This window comes from Hyaena hyaena, unplaced genomic scaffold (genome assembly GCF_003009895.1).
Source record: "Hyaena hyaena isolate Hyena2069 unplaced genomic scaffold, ASM300989v1 scaffold_228, whole genome shotgun sequence".
NCBI classification, from domain to species: domain Eukaryota; kingdom Metazoa; phylum Chordata; class Mammalia; order Carnivora; family Hyaenidae; genus Hyaena; species Hyaena hyaena.
The window spans coordinates 279,579-300,061 of record NW_024080860.1 but is presented as its reverse complement, the minus strand read 5'-3'; the positions used below and the strand labels follow the sequence as shown (position 1 = coordinate 300,061).

At 55.2% G+C, this 20,483-nt stretch overlaps 2 protein-coding genes across 2 annotated transcripts in view; one reads left to right on the top strand and one right to left on the bottom strand.

Moving 5' to 3' along the window:
* The first annotated feature begins 11,964 nt into the window (after positions 1 to 11,964).
* Positions 11,965 to 14,016, top strand: FZD9 (frizzled class receptor 9). The gene has a single exon (XM_039243521.1). The coding sequence runs from the start codon at positions 11,965 to 11,967 to the stop codon at positions 13,738 to 13,740; it is 1,776 nt and encodes a 591-aa protein (XP_039099452.1). The 3' UTR covers positions 13,741 to 14,016.
* A 4,054-nt stretch (positions 14,017 to 18,070) lies between these two features.
* The window catches only part of BAZ1B (bromodomain adjacent to zinc finger domain 1B), a 65,248-nt gene continuing 62,835 nt past the window's right edge, over positions 18,071 to 20,483 (bottom strand). Inside the window, exons 19-20 of the mRNA XM_039243497.1 lie at positions 19,951 to 20,319; positions 18,071 to 19,442 (exon numbers count right to left, since the gene is read on the bottom strand). Coding sequence (XP_039099428.1) covers positions 19,962 to 20,319 — 358 coding nt within the window. The 3' untranslated portion in view covers positions 18,071 to 19,442; positions 19,951 to 19,961. The remainder of the gene's footprint in view (positions 19,443 to 19,950; positions 20,320 to 20,483) is intronic.

Genomic DNA, 20,483 nt, shown 5'->3' with positions numbered 1-20,483 from the left:
GCATTTCTGTAACATTGATCAAAAATAGCAACCTAAGGGCACCTGGGGGGCTCAGTCGGTTAAGCGTCCAACTTCAGCTTAGGTCGTGATCTCATGGTTCGTGGGTTCGAGCCTCGTATCGGGCTCTTGTTGACAGCTCAGAGCCTGGAGCCTGTTATAGATTCTCTCTCTCTCTCTCTCTCTCTCTCTCTGTCTCTCTGTCTCTGCCCTCCCCAGGCTCTCTCTGTCTCTCAAAAATGAATAAATGTTGAAAAAAAATTTTAAAGAGCAATCTAATTCACTTTCACCTGTTTCCAGGCTTTGTCTGAATGAACGGTGTATCCTGCTGGGCCTGGCTTCTTGCAGCCTTACGATGTAAGATTCACCATGTTGGTGCATGTAGCCTGTATGAAGACGCTAGGCCCGGACGCCTGGCTGGCCCAGTGAGAAGAGAGAGCAGCTCTTGGTCTCAGGGTTGTGAGTTCAAGCCCCACATTGGGTGTAGAGATTACATAAATAAACTAAAAAACAAAACAAAACACGCTAGTGTCATCCATGGGGTCCAACCTCATGACCTGGCAAAGACCCCACCTCCTCATCGCCATCACACAGTGGGGTGGATTTTGGCCCAGGAATTTGGGGGGAAACACAAACACTCAGGCTACAAGCAAGCCCCAAACTGGAGACAGCCCAGATGTCCATCAACAGAAGAACGAACTGTGCTGTGTCTGGATGGTGGAGCCCCACTCGGCAACAGGAGCCAACAAATCACAGAGACTCACAACGACTCAGAGGAGTCGCACAGACACCACACCGAGCGCAAGGAGCCAGACACAAAGAGCAAATACCGTAGGATCCCATGTATACGACGGTCCAGAACAGGTGCAGTGAAGCTGAGACACGAGCGGTGAGAACAGCAGAGCATCTGGCTGGAAGCGGCCAAGAAGCGGCCCCGGGGGTGGGGGGTGGGGCCTGGGTGGCTTAGTCGGTTAAGCATCCGACTTTCGCTTAGGTCATGATCTCGCGATTCGTGGGCTCGAGCCCCGCGTCGGGCTCTGTGCTGACCGCTAGCTCAGAGCCTGGAGCCTGTTTCAGAGTCTGTATCTCCCTCTCTCTCTGACCCTCCCCTGCTCACGCTGTCTCTCTCTCTCTCCTAGAAATAAATAAAACATTAAAAAATTAAAAAAAAAAAAAAAAAAAAAAGAAGCAGCAGCCCCGGGAGGAGGGGCACGCGTGCTCCATTTCTTGATCTGGTTGGTGGTGGTCACATGGCCATGTTCACTTTGGGGTTTTTTTGTTTTTTAATTTTTTTATTTTTGAGAGAGAGTGTGCAAGCAGGGGAGAGGGGCAGAGGGAGAGAGAGACAATCTTAAGCAGATCCACGCTGAGTCCCATCCCGGGCTCATGACCTGAGCCGCAATCAAGAGTCGGATGCTCAACTGACTGAGCCACCCAGGCGCCCCCATATTCACTTTGTTAATACTTGGTCACGCTGAACACACAAAGACTTGTGCATCTGCATATAAATTATATCTCAATAAAGAAAAAACTATATGCATGTATATTATTTTAATTACAAAAGTATTGAGGCGCCTGGCTGTCTCAGTTTCAGGAGCATGTGACTCTTGATCTCGAGGTCATGAGTTTGAGCCCCATGCTGGATGCAGAGATTACTTAAAAATAAAAATCATTTAAAAAATTACAAAAGTGGGGCACCTGGATGGCTCAGCTCAACTGGTTAAGTGTCTGACTCTTCATTTCAGCTCAGGTTATGATATGGTGGTTTGTGGGTTCGAGTCCTGTGTGGGGCTCTACCCTGGTGGTGCAGGCTCTGCTTGGGATTCTCTCTCCCTCTATCTCTGCCCCTCCCATGCTTTCTCTCTCTCTCTCAACATAAATAAACTTAAAAAATGCTAACTTTTTAAAAATTACAAAAGCATTGTAAGGAAACAAAAGTACCCCAATTTTACTCACTTGTAGGAACGTCTTTGAGTCTGAATAGACACACCTCCCACTGCCAATAGGGAACCTTTCAGAGAGGGGGAGGAGAGGGCATGAAGAATGTGGATTTTCACTTTTTGAAAAAAAAAAATTTTTAATGTTTATTTTTGAGAGAGAGAGAGACAGAGTGTGAGCAGGGGAGGGGCAGAGAGAGAAGGAAACAGAATCCGAAGCAGGCCCCAGGCTCTGAGCTGTCAGCACAGAGCCCAATGGGGAGCTCAAACCCACGAACCATGAGATTGTGACCTGAACTGAAGTCAGACACTTAACCAACTGAGCCACCCAGGCACCCCCTAGATTTTCACTTTTTAAAAAACATTTATTTGTAATCTCTGTCCCCAAGGTGGGGCTCGAACTCATGACCCCAAGATCAAGATCACACGCTCTGCCAACTGAGCCAGCAAGGCACCCCATTTCACTTTCTATTGTAAACTCGAGTGTGCACAGGGCATGATGCTAGTTTTTAAAATACGTGTGATTATAAATTATATATGTTCTGCTTCTTTCTCTTTGAAAAGAACAATCAGAAAGCAATGGAGATGAAGAGTCCGCAGTCAGCAGAGGATTGTCCTGAGCCAAGATGTGGCCCAAGTCCAGGGAGTCTTCACGGATTCACTAGATGACAGGTGGAAAACACAATTCGAACCCAGGCAGTTGAATCCAGAAACTGTGCTCTGACTATCTTGCGTGGGGCCTAAAGGTGTCAAAGATCCATGTAGGGTTTGCCTCAGAGTATGGGGGGTGCCGCAGAAATGGTAATACAGGCCACAGGAGAATACATACGGGAAAGGGGCTCCTGTCCTTCTCGTGGGCTAATGGTCCCCTTGATTCCCCCCAGCGCACACCCAGGAAGGACAAGGAACGGATGAGGACCAGAGAGGGACCAAGACAGAGGGACCCCCTCCCTGCCCGTGCCACAGCTGGGCGAGCCACGATGACGGGGCCATGGACGTGGGGACTCACTGGTGGGATGACTTGAGGCAGAGAGGTAAGGCAGGGCACAGGCCGAGAGTGTCCGGCCCGGGGTCTGGCTGTCCACTCAGTCTCAGTTTCCTCATCTGTAAAATGGGGCAAATAAGGTCATGGGTATGAAAGGGCCTCACAGGACACAGGGAGTTGTTGGGACCATAATCTGAAAGGGCTGGAGCCTGGAAGGGGAGGCGGTCTGGGCTGTGAAGCGGCGGGAGGCCCTCCCTGGGCTGGGGGAGAGCCTGGGGGCAGCGTCCACACCTTTTCCTCCGCACGTCCACCCCTGGCTGAAGGAGGCCACCATCCGGAGTGGCTAAAGGTCATGCCTCTGCATCTGACAGGCCTTGTTAGGCTTCTGCCCTCACACCTTGAGAGGCCAGTGTGGCCTAGAGCCAGGCTCCTGTGCTGGCTGCTGCAGGGGCGGGGCCGGAGGAAGGTTCCAGAACACACTCAGGACCGTCCAGCCTGGAGCCTCCCCAGGCAGGGGCCGGGGAGTCAGGAGGCCAGACCCTTGGTGGCCAGGGCCCGCTTGCCCCGCAGGCAGGTGACTTTCCCTGGGAGAAGCCCCAGAGGCCAGCTGCACGCAGACAGCGGCCTCAGAGAGGGTGGGGGTCCCAGGCCCTCGGGCCGAGGGAGACCCCAGGCTGGGGAGCCTGAGGCCCACCCGCTGCTGGGTCAGCCGGCGGGCCTGGAGCCGAGGCCCCGGGCTGGCTGCGCTGCGCGGGGCGGCAGAGGCGGCAGGGGCCGGGCTGGGGCCTCCTTCCTCCCAGCTCGGCAGCTGAGGTTATTTTTTTCCCCCTCTGCTGCTGCCGAATTTCCCTTCGAGTTGGATAAATAAGCAGCAGGTTCCAACGTCAACGAAACAGGAGCTGGAGCTGCCGCACAAAAGCGGCTTTCAGTAGCGGCGGCGCCTCCGGGCCATCGTGGCCCCAGGGTGGCTGCAGCAGCCCCGGCAGGGCTTGGGGCTGGACGCAGGATGGGCTCCCCGGAGGAGGGGTGCCCCTTCCCGGCAGCAACCCCAGAGTCCCTGCGCCGAGAGGGCCTGCCTCCCGCTCCTGGCGCTGCAACCCTCTGCCTCAAATACCTTTCTCAAATACCCTTGGCCCGGGGACAGCCCTGTCCTCTCCAGCACTCACGCACTCATCACCTCTTTGGCTCCTGGCCCGCCCCCCCTCCCAGAGTCCACACTTGTCCTTTGCCTCCCCCCCCATAGCATGCTCTCCCTGAAAACCTTCCCAGGCTCCCCATTGCCCGAGGGTAAATCGTGGATTTTTCAGCCTCCACTACGGGCCCTAGGAGGCTGCCTCCTTTTTCTGTCCAAAGCTTTTGCAAAGGCTGTGCCCTCTGTCTAGAACACCCTTCCCTCTCTTCTACCTGGCTCCCACTTGGCTCTGAGACCCAGCTCATGTATCACCTCTGACATGTACTCCGGCATCTCTCTAACCATAGCTATCAGCTGACACCCCAGTGGTGGCTCTTCCATCTGTGACTCAGGCTGCCCCGGAGCCACCAGAGGGCAGGCACCTGGGTTAGCCCAGCCTGTGCCGTGTGCACAGAGGCGCCTGGCGCAAAGGAGGTGCTCGGTTAATATTTGCTACCAGAAGATGTAATTCCTACAGCATCACATCAACATCACACTTAGGTAAACTAAACGCAAACCAAACTATATTAACCACAGGGCAGCACCTGGGGAGGGGAGAGAAGGTACAAGACAACTTTTGGGGGTACAAAATATATTCTTGATTATTTTTTCATCCTGGCACTATTGCTCGCCCTTGAGCCGGTCACTTAAACTTTCCCTAAGCCCATTTCCTCATCTAAAAACTAAAATAAGAACCATCTCATAAGGTGTTAAGAAGACCAAATAAAATATAAATTAGGGATGCCAAGTTGGCTCAGTTGGTAGAACATGGGACTCTTAATCATCTCCGGGTCCGGAGTTCGAGCCCCACATTGGGCACAGACCTCACCAAACAAAAATAAATAAATAAAATTTAAAAAGTAAATTAATACTTAATATATGGTACTTTTTAAAAGTTTGTTTATTTAGGGGCGCCTGGGTGGCTCAGTCAGTTAAGTGTCTGACTTTGGCTCAGGTCATGATCTCACGGTTTGTGAGTTCAGGCTCCGTGTCGGGCTCTGTGCTATCAGCGCAAAGCCTGCTTTGGATCCTCTGTCTCCCTCCCTCACTGCCCCTCTCCTGCTTGCTGTCTCTCTCTCTTTCAAAAATAAACATTTTTTAAAAAGTTTATTTATTTACTTTGAGAAAAGGAGGGCGGGGAGGGGCAGAGAGAGGGAAAGAGAGAATCCCAAGCAGGTTCTGCCCAGAGCCTTACACAGGGCTTGATCCCTCAAACTATGAGATCATGACCTGGGTCTAAACCAAGAGTACGACACTCAGCCAACAGAGTCACCCGGGCGCCTCGGTACTTATTTTTAAGCTCATTTCACACCATACGGACCAGTTACTATATATAACAGTTACGTACCAGGTATTAACACTTTAATGTGCTACTGTCCAGTAAGATATTTGCATTTTACCTGGAAGATACTCATTATCTACATAGATTGTGGTGATGATTCCACAAATATATCCATATGTCAAAACTCATGGAATTGTACACTTTATTTTTTTAAAGATTTTATTTAAGTAATCTCTACACCCAATGTTGGGCTCAAACTCATGACCCCGAGATCAAGAGTTGCACGCTTTACTGACTGAGCCAGCCAGGTGCCCCAAATTGTACACTTTAAATATGTGAATTGCACATCAATAATGTACCTCAATGATGCTGTAAAAAAACTCACATACCCGTCGATCCAACAAGAACTCAGACTCTATGCTATAAAAATAAAGCATTAAGTACATTCAGGGGTTGACAAACATTTTCTATAAAGGGCCAAATAGTAAAAACTTTCTGCTTTGTGGGCCATGTGGTCTCTATCACAACTACCTCTGCTGCTGTAGCTCAAAGACCACAGCTTCTGTGTCAACCAGTGAGCATGGCTTTGTTCCAATAAAACTTTACTCACAAAAACAGGCAGTAGGGCCAGATTTGGCCTGTGGACCACAGTTTGCAGACCCTGAATATAGATACATATATTCATTTACCTGCATGGTAATAGGAATCATAACAGAAACCACCTGTCTATCTAAAGGGGATTGGCTGAATAATTTGTAATAATTCCACACAGTGGGAAACAGAGTGACAGTTTTAAAAAAATGGGTCTGGGTGCCTGGGTGGCTCAGTCGGTTGAGCGTCTGACTTTGGCTCGGGTCGTGATCTCGAGGTCCGTGAGTTCAAGCCCCGCGTCAGGCTCTGTGCTGACAGCTCGGATCCTGGAGCCTGCTTCAGGTTCTGTGTCTCCTTCTCTTTCTGCCTCTCCCCCACTCGTGCTCTGTCTCTTTCTCTCAAAAATAAACATTAAAAATTTAAAAAAAGAAGAAGAAGAATGGTTTGGATCCTGTGTGTCGACATGGAAAGACATTCATGACAGATTATTTTCAAGTAGTTTGAGACTTTAAAACTATACAGAAAAGTTGAACCAAGAAGGTAGATTCTACCATTCACATTGTACTATGCTGATTTTTTTTTTAATTTTTTATTTATTTCTAGGAGAGAGAGAGAGAGAGAGACAGCGTGATCAAGGGAGGGTCAGAGAGAGAGGGAATCACAGACTCTGAAACAGGCTCCAGGCTCTGAGCTGGCAGTCAGCACAGAGCCCGACGCGGGGCTCAAACCCACGAACCGCGAGATCATGACCTAAGCGAAAGTCTGACACTTAACCGACTAAGCCACCCAGGCGCCCTGTACTATGCTGATTTTAATCATCTATCCATCTATCTATCTGTATCCATGACAGATTTTTAGGTGAGAAAAGGGAGGTGTAAAATGTACAATATTAATTCCATTTCAGTAAAACAAAGAAAAGATAAGAGACTAAACTCTGCACGTGTGGGTTTGCAAAGTAAGGAAGTATCAGAAGAGGTGTCTGAACTCTTAATGCCCAGGGCTGGGAATGTAAATACTCTCCTCACCTCTACTGCTGATCAGTTGTGAAAACTGTAAATGCTCTAATAAGGAATTTTTAAAACGCTTCTTTAGTAAGAATCGAACAGTCTGGTCCAGCCCTGGACACCCCCATAAAGGGAAACTGAGTCAGAACCCGGGTTCAAGCTTCAGGGAGGTGGGTGCACAGGAACAACCAGGCACATGCTCCCCTCGCCCCTGCCTCCCATGCCCCAGCACGCCCACCTCTGTCTGCCCAGATGGTGGTGTCACTCTGCACAGAGCAGGGCCATCACTGTAGCTGCTGGGCCCTCCCCCACCAGCCACAGCCCTCCTGAAGGGTGTCCTGGGCACCTGGGCACCTGGAGAAGGTGCAGGATGGGCCTGCTCCCTCATGCACACACCTCTGTGCTCCAGGGTCCAATCGATACCTTTCCCCCAACTCAGGCCCCACTTGCATTCAGGCTCTTCCAGAAAGATCTATGGCCCCTTCCTCATTACAACGTGCTTTTCATTCAACAGACTCCGGTGGGAGCTTGCCCCAGGCCAGGCACCTAAGACACCCAGGCTGGTGGGGAAGAGGGAACAGCGGCAGGCACCGGGGGCATCCAGCAGAGGGGTGTCCTGGAGGAAGCAGTATCAGAGGGAAGCTGGGGAAGGGCGGGACAGCAAGTGTCCAGTGGGATGACATGTGGCCATAGTCAGGGAGACCGTGGGAAAAAGGGCCTCTGGCAGTGTAAGCTAGGAGACAAAAGGGGTGTGGGGGACACAGGTGGGGGGGTGGTCCCTTCCCACATGTGCAGGACCCCCAGGAAGGGAGGCCTCTCGGAGGTGGAGCTGAGAGGGTGTTCCACTGCTGCCTCAGCCCTGTCTCTGGCCCCTCTGCCCAGTGAAGCAGGAATGGGGGTGGGCACTGATGGTAATCCCTCTCCTCCCAGTCCATAGCCCTCGGGTATTGTTCTGCCTTTGTAAAGAGGGAGATCGAGTGACAAAGCCGGGTGGGTGGGCAGGCGGCCCAAGAGGCCTCTTCTCTCCAGGCAGCATCTGCATGGGGGAGGGGCCCTTCCACACCCCCACCTCTGGCTTCCCAGGAGCAGCTGTTGCCATGGTGACAGTCCTGGCATCCCCCAGCTCCTGGGGCACCCTCTCCACCACTGCTACATAGGAGAGGGCCCCCAGACTCCTCTCCGCCCTGCTGGGGGACAGGGGCACAAAAAACCTGGCTCCCGGGCCAGGGCTGGTAGTGGGGAGCCTCCCCACCCAGCTGCCAGCACAGGAGTCCCTCTGGAGCCCCCACTTCCTACAGACACACTGACACACACCCTCACCCCCCACACCCCTGCTATCATTCATGCACCTATGCCTCCTGGAGGCCAGATGCATAGAGAAATAAAATGTCCCCATGGTCCTTGAGCAGCTGCTGGTATTAGTGCGGACAGGGGGATGGATGGAAGGCTAACAGTTTGTGAGTGCACAGTTTCGGGACAAAGACCCTGGGCCCACAGAGCAGACCCTCCAGCCCCATCCAGGAGGGTTGGGGCAGGGCGGGGGGGTGGGGGGCTGCCCCTGAGAGATGATGCTGGAAGCCAGTGTGCCAAGCAGAGCAGGAGAGAAAGGCTTCCCGGTCTGGGGAGATTGGAGGCATGATGGAAGGATGTGGCTTGGTGCTTCCAAAGGTTGGGGGGTTAGGGCTTGGGGGTTAGGATGGGGGGGTAGTCAAGATAGGAAGTGAAGAGGCCTGTTGGGGGCTATGCCCGGGAGGGCTTCATCCCCAGGAGCATGAGCTTCACCCTGGGAACTGGGAAGCTGCGCTGACGTTTTGGGAGACAGTTCTCCTTGACCAGGTGGTCAATGCCAGGTCCTTTTTTTGCAAGATAGTTCACCTCCTTGGGAAGTTCAAGATCTTGCATCCGCACCTGTCATGGCTCAGGTGGGCTGAGTATGTGCTACACGCTGGGCACAGGGCTGCATGCCCCTCCACGGATGCCCAATCTCACAGGGCCACTTGGAGAACAGGAGGCTGGGTGCACGTCCACGACAGAGGGCCCCACCCCCCGCCCCTTCCTTCTCCCTTCCCTGCAAGGGAAGGCTCTACAGGGTGTAAGTGCACCATCCTGAGTCCCCACCACACGCCACAACTGGACAGGTGCCCTTTCTGTGCTGGCAACAGGCAGCCTCATGCCGAGGAACAGCCTGAATGCCACCCTGATCCTTCCCAGCAATGTAATCCGAGCCAATTATCTTGAGTTTCCCGCGCCTCAATTTCTCATCTGTAAAATGGATACAGAATTCCTTGCAGGACTGTTAGGAGGGTTAGAAAGGCCCCTGTGTGAAGTACCTGGCCCAGCTCCTCCCCCCGCCCTCCTCGGCCCACCGAAGGCCCTCAGTCCCTCTCCCAGCCTCCCTGCCAGGTGGGTCTCTCTCTCAGCCTATCTCTCAGCACCCTGAGCAGCTGCTAGGGCATCTGGACCCGTGGAGTCTGAGTTTTCCAGGTCCGTCTAAGTCAAGGGGGTGAGCACAGCCCCAGGCAGGGCCCGGGGCGGGGGGCCACAGTCTCTAAGTGAGTCCCAGACCAGAGCAGAGCCCCTTGGGTGGCCTACTGGGTGGTACTTGTGTTTCCCCTGCAGAGCTTCTCTGGGAGTCATGGTAGGAAGCTGGCGGGGCAGAGGCAGGGCTGAGGTGTCCCCACAACCCCAGGCCTGGTGGGTGGGATGAGCAGCTCAGGGGTGACAGTACCAGACCTCACTCACTGTCACTGGCGGACTGAGCCACATCCGTAGGCAGTCACAGATACCGCACTGTGCACTGGTGATTCGAGGACAGTCCTCCTCGCTCCCCGTGGTTGAGGTGCTGCCCGTGGAAGCAGGGGGCGTAGCAGTCTGATGTCATCCTGATGGCTCTCGGGTTTAGGTGAGGAGGGTATGAGGTGGACTCCTATAGTACCCATGGGATGACACTCTGCACTGCCCCTCTGCTCTGCAGGCACAGGAAGGAGAACAGGGCTCTCCCGGGGACTGGCGGGGCAGTGGGGGTGAATCTTGGAAGTTCTCATCACAGGTGAAAAAAAAACTGTGTCACTGTGTACCATGCCAGATGGTGCCCACCTGATGTGGTGGCTAATTATCTCCCAATGTGCACAGCGAATCACGGTGTGCATGTGAAACTAATATAAGGTTATGTGTCAATTATACTTGGATTTTATTTTTTTTTTTTAAATGTTTTTTTTTTTTATTTATTTCTAGGAGAGAGAGGGAGAGACGGCATGAGCAGGGGAGGGTCAGAGAGAGGGAGTCACAGACTGAAACAGGCTCCGGGCTCTGAGCTGGCAGTCAGCACAGAGCCCGACGCGGGGCTCGAACCCACGAACCGCGAGATCATGACCTAAGCGAAAGTCGGACGCTTAACCGACTAAGCCACCCAGGCGCCCCTATACTTGGATTTTAAAAAGCCCAGCCCATGGAGCACCTGGGTGGCTCAGCTGGTTGAGCCTCCGACTTTGGTTCAGGTCATGATGTTGCGGATGGTGAGTTCGAGCCCCACATGGCACTCACTGCCATCAGCCACAGAGCCCCTTTGAATCCTCTGCCCCCTTCTCTCTGCCCCTCCTCTGCTTGCACTCTCCCAAAAATAAAAATAAATTTTAAAAAATAACCAATCAATCAATAAAAAGCCAGTCCTTCAGCTCTGAGGGAAGCACTTTCTAAGGGTGTCCCAGAGGTGGCAAGGTGGCACCTGAGGAAGTGGAGCCTCCCTGTGTCCCCCAGGGGACATACCCCAGGGGAGCACAGCAACCTTATGAAACAAGTATGGGCGGGGAGTGCCTGGTTGGTGCAATTGGTAGAACAAGCAACTCTTGATCTTGGGGTTATAAGTTCGGACCCCACTTAAGTTACTTAAGATTACTTTAAAATATTAAAATCTTAGGGGCGCCTGGGTGGCTTAGTCGGTTAAGCGTCCGACTTTCGCTTAGGTCATGATCTCGCGGTTCGCAGGTTCGAGCCCCGCATCGGGCTCTGTGCTGACTGCCAGCTCAGAGCCTGGAGCCTGTTTCAGTCTGTGACTCCCTCTCTCTCTGACCCTCCCCTGCTCACGCTGTCTCTCTCTCTCTCTCTCTCTCTCCTAAGAAATAAATAAAACATTAAAAAAAATTAAAATCTTAAAAAACAACAAGAAAACAAAACAGGAAACATAAGGAGTTTGGAGAAGGTCACAAATGCAACTCTTAATAGCTCCATGCCCTTAGGTGTGTCACTCCTCTGAGCCTCTGTTTCCCCACCTGGATTGAGGAGAAGAGACCAATGAGGTCAAGTGTGCAGCAGCATGTGTGCTTGTTTTTACAGGATTATCTGCCTGTTTTGCAGAAAAGGAAACTGAGGCTGGGTCAGAAGAGCCCAAAGTCACATACAACTGGTGAAGGCACAGGCCTCATTGGAACTGTCACTGACTATCAGCGGGAGGTTTCCCAAAGTGGGGAGGCCCATAGAAACGGTTGGCTGCCTGGGGTAAAGAGAGGCGACCCAGGGTGGAGGGCAGGGGAGTGTTCCGGTCGTCTTGTCGCTGGGAGAGTGGGGAACACGGGAAGGGGAGGCACCAAGTACGAGTGCACCCCACGTCGCTGGACCGAGCCTACGCGGCGGCCCCGGCACGGCTGCGAGACGCGGCGCCTTTAAAGCCCGGCAGGGGGGCGTGTCCGGCACGCGCAAGGCCCGCCCCTGGGCGTGTCCACAAGGCGCCCCGCCCCGAGGCTTGTAGCCGCGGCCCCGGGAGGCGGCGCCCGCTCTGGCTCCGCGGCCGCTCCAGTGGCAGCGGCGGTGGCGGCGCGGCGGGCTCGGCGCCTCCTCTCCCTCGGGCGGCTTCCCTGCGCGCTGCCGGGGCGCCCGGACGCACGCGGGCGGCTCGGCGATGGCCCGCGCCCCGCGACGTGGCGGGCGGGCACGGGGGCGCCGGACGGCGCGGCCCGAGTGAGCCGGGGCCGCCCTGCCGCCCTCGGCCGGGGCCGCCCGGGATGGCCGTGCCGCCGCTCCGCCGCGCGCTGCTGCTGTGGCAGCTGCTGGCTGCGGGCGGCGCGGCGCTGGAGATCGGCCGTTTCGACCCGGAGCGCGGGCGCGGGCCGGCGCCCTGCCAAGCGGTGGAGATCCCCATGTGCCGCGGCATCGGCTACAACCTGACCCGCATGCCCAACCTGCTGGGCCACACGTCGCAGGGTGAGGCGGCCGCCGAGCTGGCCGAGTTCGCGCCGCTCGTGCAGTACGGTTGCCACAGCCACCTGCGCTTCTTCCTGTGCTCGCTGTACGCGCCCATGTGCACAGACCAGGTCTCGACGCCCATCCCCGCCTGCCGGCCCATGTGCGAGCAGGCGCGCCTGCGCTGCGCGCCCATCATGGAGCAGTTCAACTTCGGCTGGCCCGACTCGCTGGACTGCGCCCGGCTGCCCACGCGCAACGACCCGCACGCGCTCTGCATGGAGGCGCCCGAGAACGCCACGGCTGGCCCCGCCGAGCCCCACAAGGGCCTGGGCATGCTGCCCGTGGCGCCCCGGCCCGCGCGGCCCCCCGGCGACCCCGCCTCGGGCCCGGGCGGCGGCGGTACCTGTGAGAACCCGGAGAAGTTCCAGTACGTGGAGAAGAGCCGCTCGTGCGCGCCGCGCTGCGGGCCCGGCGTCGAGGTGTTCTGGTCGCGGCGCGACAAGGACTTCGCGCTCGTCTGGATGGCCGTGTGGTCGGCGCTGTGCTTCTTCTCCACGGCCTTCACCGTGCTTACCTTCCTGCTGGAGCCCCACCGCTTCCAGTACCCCGAGCGCCCCATCATCTTCCTGTCCATGTGCTACAACGTCTACTCTCTGGCCTTCCTCATCCGCGCCGTGGCGGGCGCCCAGAGCGTCGCCTGCGACCAGGAGGCGGGCACGCTGTACGTGATCCAGGAGGGGCTGGAGAACACGGGCTGCACGCTCGTCTTCCTGCTGCTCTACTACTTCGGCATGGCCAGCTCGCTGTGGTGGGTGGTGCTGACCCTCACCTGGTTCCTGGCGGCCGGCAAGAAGTGGGGCCACGAAGCCATCGAGGCCCATGGTAGCTACTTCCACATGGCGGCCTGGGGGCTGCCGGCCCTCAAGACCATCGTTATCCTGACGCTGCGCAAGGTGGCGGGCGACGAGCTGACCGGGCTCTGCTACGTGGCCAGCATGGATGCGGCCGCGCTGACGGGCTTCGTGCTGGTTCCTCTCTCCTGCTACCTGGTGCTGGGCACCAGCTTTCTCCTGACCGGCTTCGTGGCCCTCTTCCACATCCGCAAGATCATGAAGACGGGCGGCACCAACACGGAGAAGCTGGAGAAGCTCATGGTCAAGATTGGGGTCTTCTCCATCCTCTACACGGTGCCTGCCACCTGCGTCATTGTGTGCTACGTCTATGAACGCCTCAACATGGACTTCTGGCGCCTGCGGGCCACAGAGCAGCCCTGCTTGGCAGCCACCATGCCCGGGGGCCGGAGGGACTGCTCACTACAAGGGGGCTCGGTGCCCACCGTGGCTGTCTTTATGCTCAAGATCTTCATGTCGCTGGTGGTGGGCATCACCAGCGGTGTCTGGGTGTGGAGCTCCAAGACTTTCCAGACCTGGCAGAGCCTGTGCCACCGCAAGATGGCAGCTGGCCGGGCCCGGGCAAAGGCCTGCCGGGCTCCCGGGGGCTATGGCCGTGGCACCCACTGCCACTATAAGGCCCCCACCGTGGTCTTGCACATGACTAAGACGGACCCTTCTCTGGAGAACCCCACGCACCTCTAGGGACACAGGCCTGCGCGGGGCGGCTGTTGCCCCCTTCTGGCCCCCCCTCCGGAGGAGACAGCTGACTAGCAGCTGCCCAGCTGTCAAGGTCAGGCAAGTGAGTGCGAGGGGCCGAGGACCAGGGTGTGGAGCCTCTCCTTCCACCCTCATTCACTGGGACCCAGTGAGGTTCACTCCCCTGTGGCCCAGTGCAGGGGGCAGTCCTGGCCAGGTTGCCACAGGGTCCTGGGGGAGCATGTGGAGAGGAGGAGGGGCAGAAGGGGGCGTGGTCCAGCAGGGAGTTTATTTAATGATGTAATTTATTGTTGAGTTTCTCTGGAAGCTGTGACTGGAATAAACCCCCGTGTGGCACCGCTGAGTCCTCTGTGGGCTGGGAAGGGGGGAAGGTCGGAGGGTGAGGGTCCTGAGTCCCCCTCTCCCCGTGGGCTGAGCTGGGTGGCTGCCGGCCTCATGGCCCTGGCCCCGTTCTCTGCCTCCTGGCGGGTCAGGAGGACGTCCCTGTGGAGCAGCTGCCTTTGCAGGAGCCCCGGATTCTGCGTGTGTGCGTTTTCCCCTCTCACCTGTCTTTTCTCCTTTGGGGAACCTGCTTGCTTGAGTCCTGGGTTCCCGCTTCCCACAGTGTGCCGGGGATGCGTGCCAGGGTACTCGGTGATCCCCTGGGAGGACACCCCTGGCCCTGGGAACCCTAGCCTGTTTGGTGGCCCTGGGAAGGACTGCTTTCTTGATTTGCATAGAAAATAAGGGCATCAGCCTGTCTCCAAAGTTCCCTTGGGGGCTCAGGACCTACTCCCGCGGTCTCCTGTAGGTGTGTCTTACTGCCCCTTCCCTGGGGCCTGAGGGCTGAGGCTGGAGTGACTGTCCTATTTGCCTTCCAAGATTGCTGGTGTGTCCACCCTTCTTGAGCTCCTAGTCGGGGCACCCCACGGCATCCCCTCATCTTGCAGGGTGGAGTGGAGTTGGGGCTGGCCTGGCTGGTATGTGGGAATCTTGGTGGCCTAGATACGGGATGGGGAAGCCCTTGAGCACAGTGGGAATTGGGTCCCCAGCTCTGAAAGGGCAATGGAAGGATTTGGGGTGCTGGGAGCTGCATGAGAGATGGGACAGGTGTAAGGGTGTGTGCGTGGCTGCTCCAGGCCAGCTTACACATTCATGTGCCTGGGGACAGGAAAAGGTACCTGTGTATCTGTGTGCCGGGGAAGCACGTACAGGGCTTCGTCCTCTCTGGCCACTGTAAGGAGTGTGTGGCCGTCCCAGAGACCCCCATAGCTTGGGGCAGGGGGGCAGACCCCAGAGCCCTATCTTGGCCTCTGCTTTGGCCACTGTGACTCAAGCCAGGTGAGCGTATCCGTCACCATTCTGGGTGCATGATACAGAGCCGGCCAGGAGGCCCCAAGGATCCAGCCTCACTTCGGAGCCAAGGGGAGGCTCAAGGCCGACTGCTCCTGAGTGATAGGGCTGAGTGCCTAAACCCAGGGCCTCTGAGGCCTGGGAGCCCTTTGCCCTGCACCAGCCACCAATCTCTGCAGGGGAAGAAAGAAACCAAATGGTGCTCAAACAGGCTGTGTCAAATTCCCATCAGGAGCTGAGGAGAGTTAAGGGCTGTTCCTCAGCACAGGGAGCAGCCCTGAGCCCCCAGGGAAACTCTGCAGCCTCAGCACCTCGGGCTTATGCATTTCCTGAGCAGCACGCCCAGCCCATCCAAATCCTTCCTTCTCAGAGCACACAGGAGGCCCTCTTGCCTTCTTTTCAGCGAAGCCAAATGACCCTAACACCTTGTAACTCCCTAGGAGGGTCCTTGACTGACAGATTGCGCCTACTGAATGTGACAGGGGCCCAGGTTGGAGGGGAGACGGCGGATGCTTGGAGTTGGGCTTGCAGGCCAGGCCAGGTCTGCAGGGAGCGCCCCCAGCTCACCCATCCCTTGCCAGTCAGCGGCCCGGGAGAGGCTAAGTCCCGCCCAGCGGAAACAAATTTGGGCTCCCAGGACAATTCGGAGGGGGCTGATGGGGAGTGATGGGGGTTAGGGGCTCTGCCAGCAGCCTCTCAGCACTTGGGGATGCTGGAAGGTCCCAGACCCTGGGGGAGAAGGAAGAAGGAAACGTTTATTAAAGATCTTTTACAAGGGGTGCCTGGGTGGCTCAGTCAGTGAAGCATCTGACTTTGGCTTTGGTCATGATCAAGGCTCATGAATTCAAGCCCTGCACGGGGCTCTGTGCTGAAGCTCAGAGCCTGGATCCTCCTTTGGATTCTGAGTCTCTCACTCTACCATCACTCACTGGCATTCTGTCTCTCTCTCAAAAGTTTAAAAAAAATTTTTTTTACAGAAGTCCTCCATTTGATCCTTCTCTCCCCATTTTCAGACAGGGGAAGTGTGGAGTGCTTGGCTGGCTCAAGGTCACACAGCCAGAGCCTTTGTGATTTCCATCACGCCATGGACTCCACCCGGGGGGGTGGGGGAGGGGGGACAGCAGGTGTTATAACCTAGGGTAGTTTTGTCCAGAGGAACCCCTCCCACCAGCCCCCCAAAGGAAATTCCAGAACCCAAGGGAAGTGTCTCGGAAAGCAACACCTGCTGGCCCATCACTGTGTGTCTGCAGCCCCTCCCCCACCAGGCTTGTGTGTAGGAGACTCAAGTTAAGGGACCTCCTTAGCCCTGACCTCAGTATTTGTTCCAAGGAATCGATTCAAAGTTCAAATGAATCAGTGGCGCTGATCTTGACCAAGGTCAGACTGAGGAGAGGCCTCACAGCCACACCCCGAGGAGACAGAAGCTCCAGGACTAGGGCGACTGCCCAGAGTGTGAAAAGGTCTGAAGGCTCCGGCAGGGACAGTCACAGAAGCTTCTCTTCCTGCCTGGTTTGAGTTTTTCACTCAATATCCTGGTAAGGAGGCCCCGGCTCCCGGGCAATCCAGACACCACCTCACTACCACCCCCAGGAGACATCTGCAGCGCCCCCCCCCATCACCCTCCAGGGAACGGGGTCTGTGGAGAAATTGCAGGCAGGAGATGGGGGGAGAGGACTCTGTTGATTCCCAGAAGCAATGCCTCAGACCCCAGTCCTCGGGAGGAAAGTTCTTTTGTCCCCACTTGCAGGAGCCACCTGAAGTTAGGCAGCTCCTGGAGGTCACGCCCACAGCAGGGAAGACAGGCTGATGGCTAAGATGACCAGACCCTTGAGGAGACCTGGCCCCCAGGCACCATCCCAGGGGAGCCTGAGCCCACTGAGGAGAGAACGTCTCAGAAGTGGCCAAGCCCCTGAGTCCCGCTGTGACTGTAGGAAGTGCGTGTAGGCCCACGGCTCCCTTCCCGGGTGCTCCACTGGTCAGACTGGAGCTGACCTTGGGGCAAACTGCTGGCTCAAGCCCGGGGCTGGCTCGAAGCTCACACTCCCGGAGTGTGATGCCACAGAGCAAGCTGGAGAACTTGCAATCCAGGGTTTCAGTTTCTCCTTTTTCTGACCATTTTACCCAACCCTGCCCCAAGTTCAGGTCAGGAACCAGCAGTGTCCCTTCTTGGTCAAGGGGCTCACATGGTGGGTTCTGCAAAATCTTTGAATTCCATAAGCAGGTAGCCACTAGCAGTGACCTACCCGAAACAACCACTCTGACTTGATAAAAATTCCTATCATAAAAAAATAAATGGAGACATAAAGTTGTTCATGTGGTAGAACTATTGAAGCAGAGTACATGGGAATTCATATTTCCACTTTTTACGTTATATTTGAATTTTCCTGGAAAAGAAGTGTTTTAAAATGTCAGCAATTACCCCCAAATTAAGTCCTCCAGCCCCACACAAATTCCCAGCAAAGCCTTTAGAAATATTTGCCCTTAATTCCTAGAAAAAATGTTTTTAAAGTTTATTTTTAGAGAGACAGAGCTGGAGCAGGGGGGCGGGGACAAGGGCAGAGACAAGGAGAGAGCGAGAACCCCAAGCAGGCTCCATGCGGTCAGTACACAAGAGCCCAATGTGGGGCTCAAACTCCCAAAACCATGAGATCATGACCTGAGCCAAGTCCAAGAGTTAGATGCTTAACTGATTGAGCCACCCAGACGTCCCTCCTAGAAATTTCTAAAAATTTTGGGGGTTTCAGAGACTGGGCCAGAAGCTTGAAAGTCACGCTCCAATTACCGGGCATCAGAAACCTCTCCAGGAAGCAGAGAAATGCAGCAAATGGTGTGGCCTGTGGTTAAAAAAAAACACGGTCAGAGGTCCTCTTGGCTCCTGAGGGAAAACTGCCCATGGAAGAGCCGACGGGAAGAACCCCGGGAGCCGCATGATCCGCTACCACCCCCAAGAGCACAAAGGAAGATTCATCAGAACTGCTGCTTCTTTATAAACACAAGTACATAATGTTTATTTGAAATTCCAATTTATCACAAGTTACCCTTTAACGGGGCCCTTCCTCCTTAAAGACAATTAAAAAAAAAAAAAAACAACAACCAACAATTCAGGTGTCACTGAAGTGGGAACACAGGATTCTCACTGTTAACAAGAACAGACTGGCTCTAGGGTGAGAGGCAGGGGGACGTGTTGGTGGCCGGGACCACGGAACTGTAGCGCCAGTGCTAACTCCGAGCCTGTGGGAGATGGGACAGTAAACCTACCCAGCAGCCACAGGAGCAGATCCCCAGTCTCTGGGCAGGGCAGGCGGGGCGAGACAGGAACACACCTTGAAATTCAGTATTAAGAGGTTTTATTCTCAAGTTCTAGGAGCTGCAATCCCCTTGGTGGACACGTTTTCCCTTAACTTAAATAGTTACAGAAGAGCTGAGGTGCTCGCATTTGCTAAATTCAAAGCTGGTAGAAAAGAAAATTAAACCCTGTTTTGCATTTTTATCAAAATCTGCCATAAAAGGGAAAGAAGACTACGAAGTTCTGCCTAATCAGAGCTATTAGCGCCAGACTCCTTGCGGAAGGGGCCGGCAGAGCCGCCTCCCCTCCCCACCCCCCACGCAGCTGGTGGACCAGCAAGATTCATCCAGCTTCATGGGGACATGGCGGGGGAGGAGGAGGTGGCTGGAGACGGAGGAGGCAGAATCAGCGGCCAGAGCAGGCAGAGGGACATCCCTTTCCCCACCAAGGTCCCACCACCTGCCCTGATGACCCTCCAACCCGGCTTCTCTGAAGGAGAGGATGGGCTGAGGGAGGACAGGGGCAAAGTAAAGCGAACACGTTATCATATAAACTGTACTGTACATGTGCCAAAGCAAGATGACAGAAATATTTTACAAGATGTTCTTTATACAATATCACTGCTGAAACAAGCAACTTTTAGTAACTAGAAAAGTCAATTTAAAAAAAAAATTAAACATTTAAATTCTTCCTGCTTTTCTTCTGCTCCCCTAAGAGCTTGTCTGGTGTGCGGGTGGGCTGGGCTCCAACACCCCTCTGGCCAGACCCATCGAAGTTAAGGTTATACGCATGATTATAAGCAGGACTCCAGTCTCTAAGTGAAGTGCCTTAGGGTTTTTGTAGGGTTTTTTTTTTTAGTTTTTTTAAGTGTTTTTTTTTTTCTCTGAGGGGATGAGGTGGGGTGCGGTGGGAGCAGGGAGAGCGCAGTCACAAGGATGGGAAGGGGTTAGATTCAGGAATGGCTCTGGGACATGTCCCTTTACTTTGCCAAGAGCAACTCAAAAGAGCACAAGTGTCTCATGATGCTGGTGAATACAGAACGCGGTGTGGCACTCACTGACAGCGTCACCTGAGGGAGGGGGAGCGAGACACAGAGGATGGGCTTGAAGAAACAAGACTGGCTGTAAATACAGAGTAAAAAAATCAACACCACCTCCCAGTTGGCCTGATTACCCCCGATCCTTCTATGTAATGCAGTAATCTCTCCCCCGGCGACCAGAGGCTTGGCACTGTTGTGGTGGCCAAAGCAAGAGAGGGCCCGGGAAAGAAGAAATTTAAAGGACGGGGACCCACGACAAGGGCTGTACCCCGGCCTCTCCCTGGACACTCTCAGGGCCAAGGCCCTCGTCTACCACCAGCGGTGTCTCTGGGCAGAGACCACCCAAGAGTAGGTTCTCCAAAGAGCTCTGCGTGCGGAGGGCCCTCTGGAGAGCTGGGGAAGGCGGCAGAAGCTCGGGACGACGGGCACTTCTGGACTCCCCGTGACCCCCTCCCTTCCACACTCTTCTCCGTCTTCCTCTCCCGCCCCCCACTCACCCTCCCTGCTCTCTCCATTCCCCCCACCTCAGCTCCCTTACCCAGGCCCTGTCTATTTCTTCTGCCTTCGTCCCCTGGACTGTCCAACAGGCTCTGACTCACTGTCCCCTTCATCTTCAGCAAGCCGATCGGGAAACTTCTTGCGTTTCCTGCGGACATAGGGGTGGCCAGGAAGATGTTTATGCAACAGAGCCACCAGACACTGTTCTGTCTTCACCATACAGTTTAGCACATGGCTGCCCCGGCAGTTGTAAAGCTCAGCATTGGTAAACACTTGCTTCATGTCAGTAAGAAACTCCTGCACAGAGCGGTAGCTCCCACAGGAACATTTGTTCTGCATTGTCTGGAAGTCCATAGGGTGGGTGATGACGTCATAGTAATCCTCAGCCTCATCTCTGGTCACCGGCTCCCTATGGAGGGGAACCGAATGGAGACGTGAGCGCAGCCCCAAGAACAACCTTGTTTTATCAAACCACGGCTCCCAGAACGCACGCCCTGTGGAGACCAGCCAGCTGGCAGGCGGAGAAGAGGTGTGTTCACCTTGTACTAAGTGCTGTCCCTACCAATCTGGGAA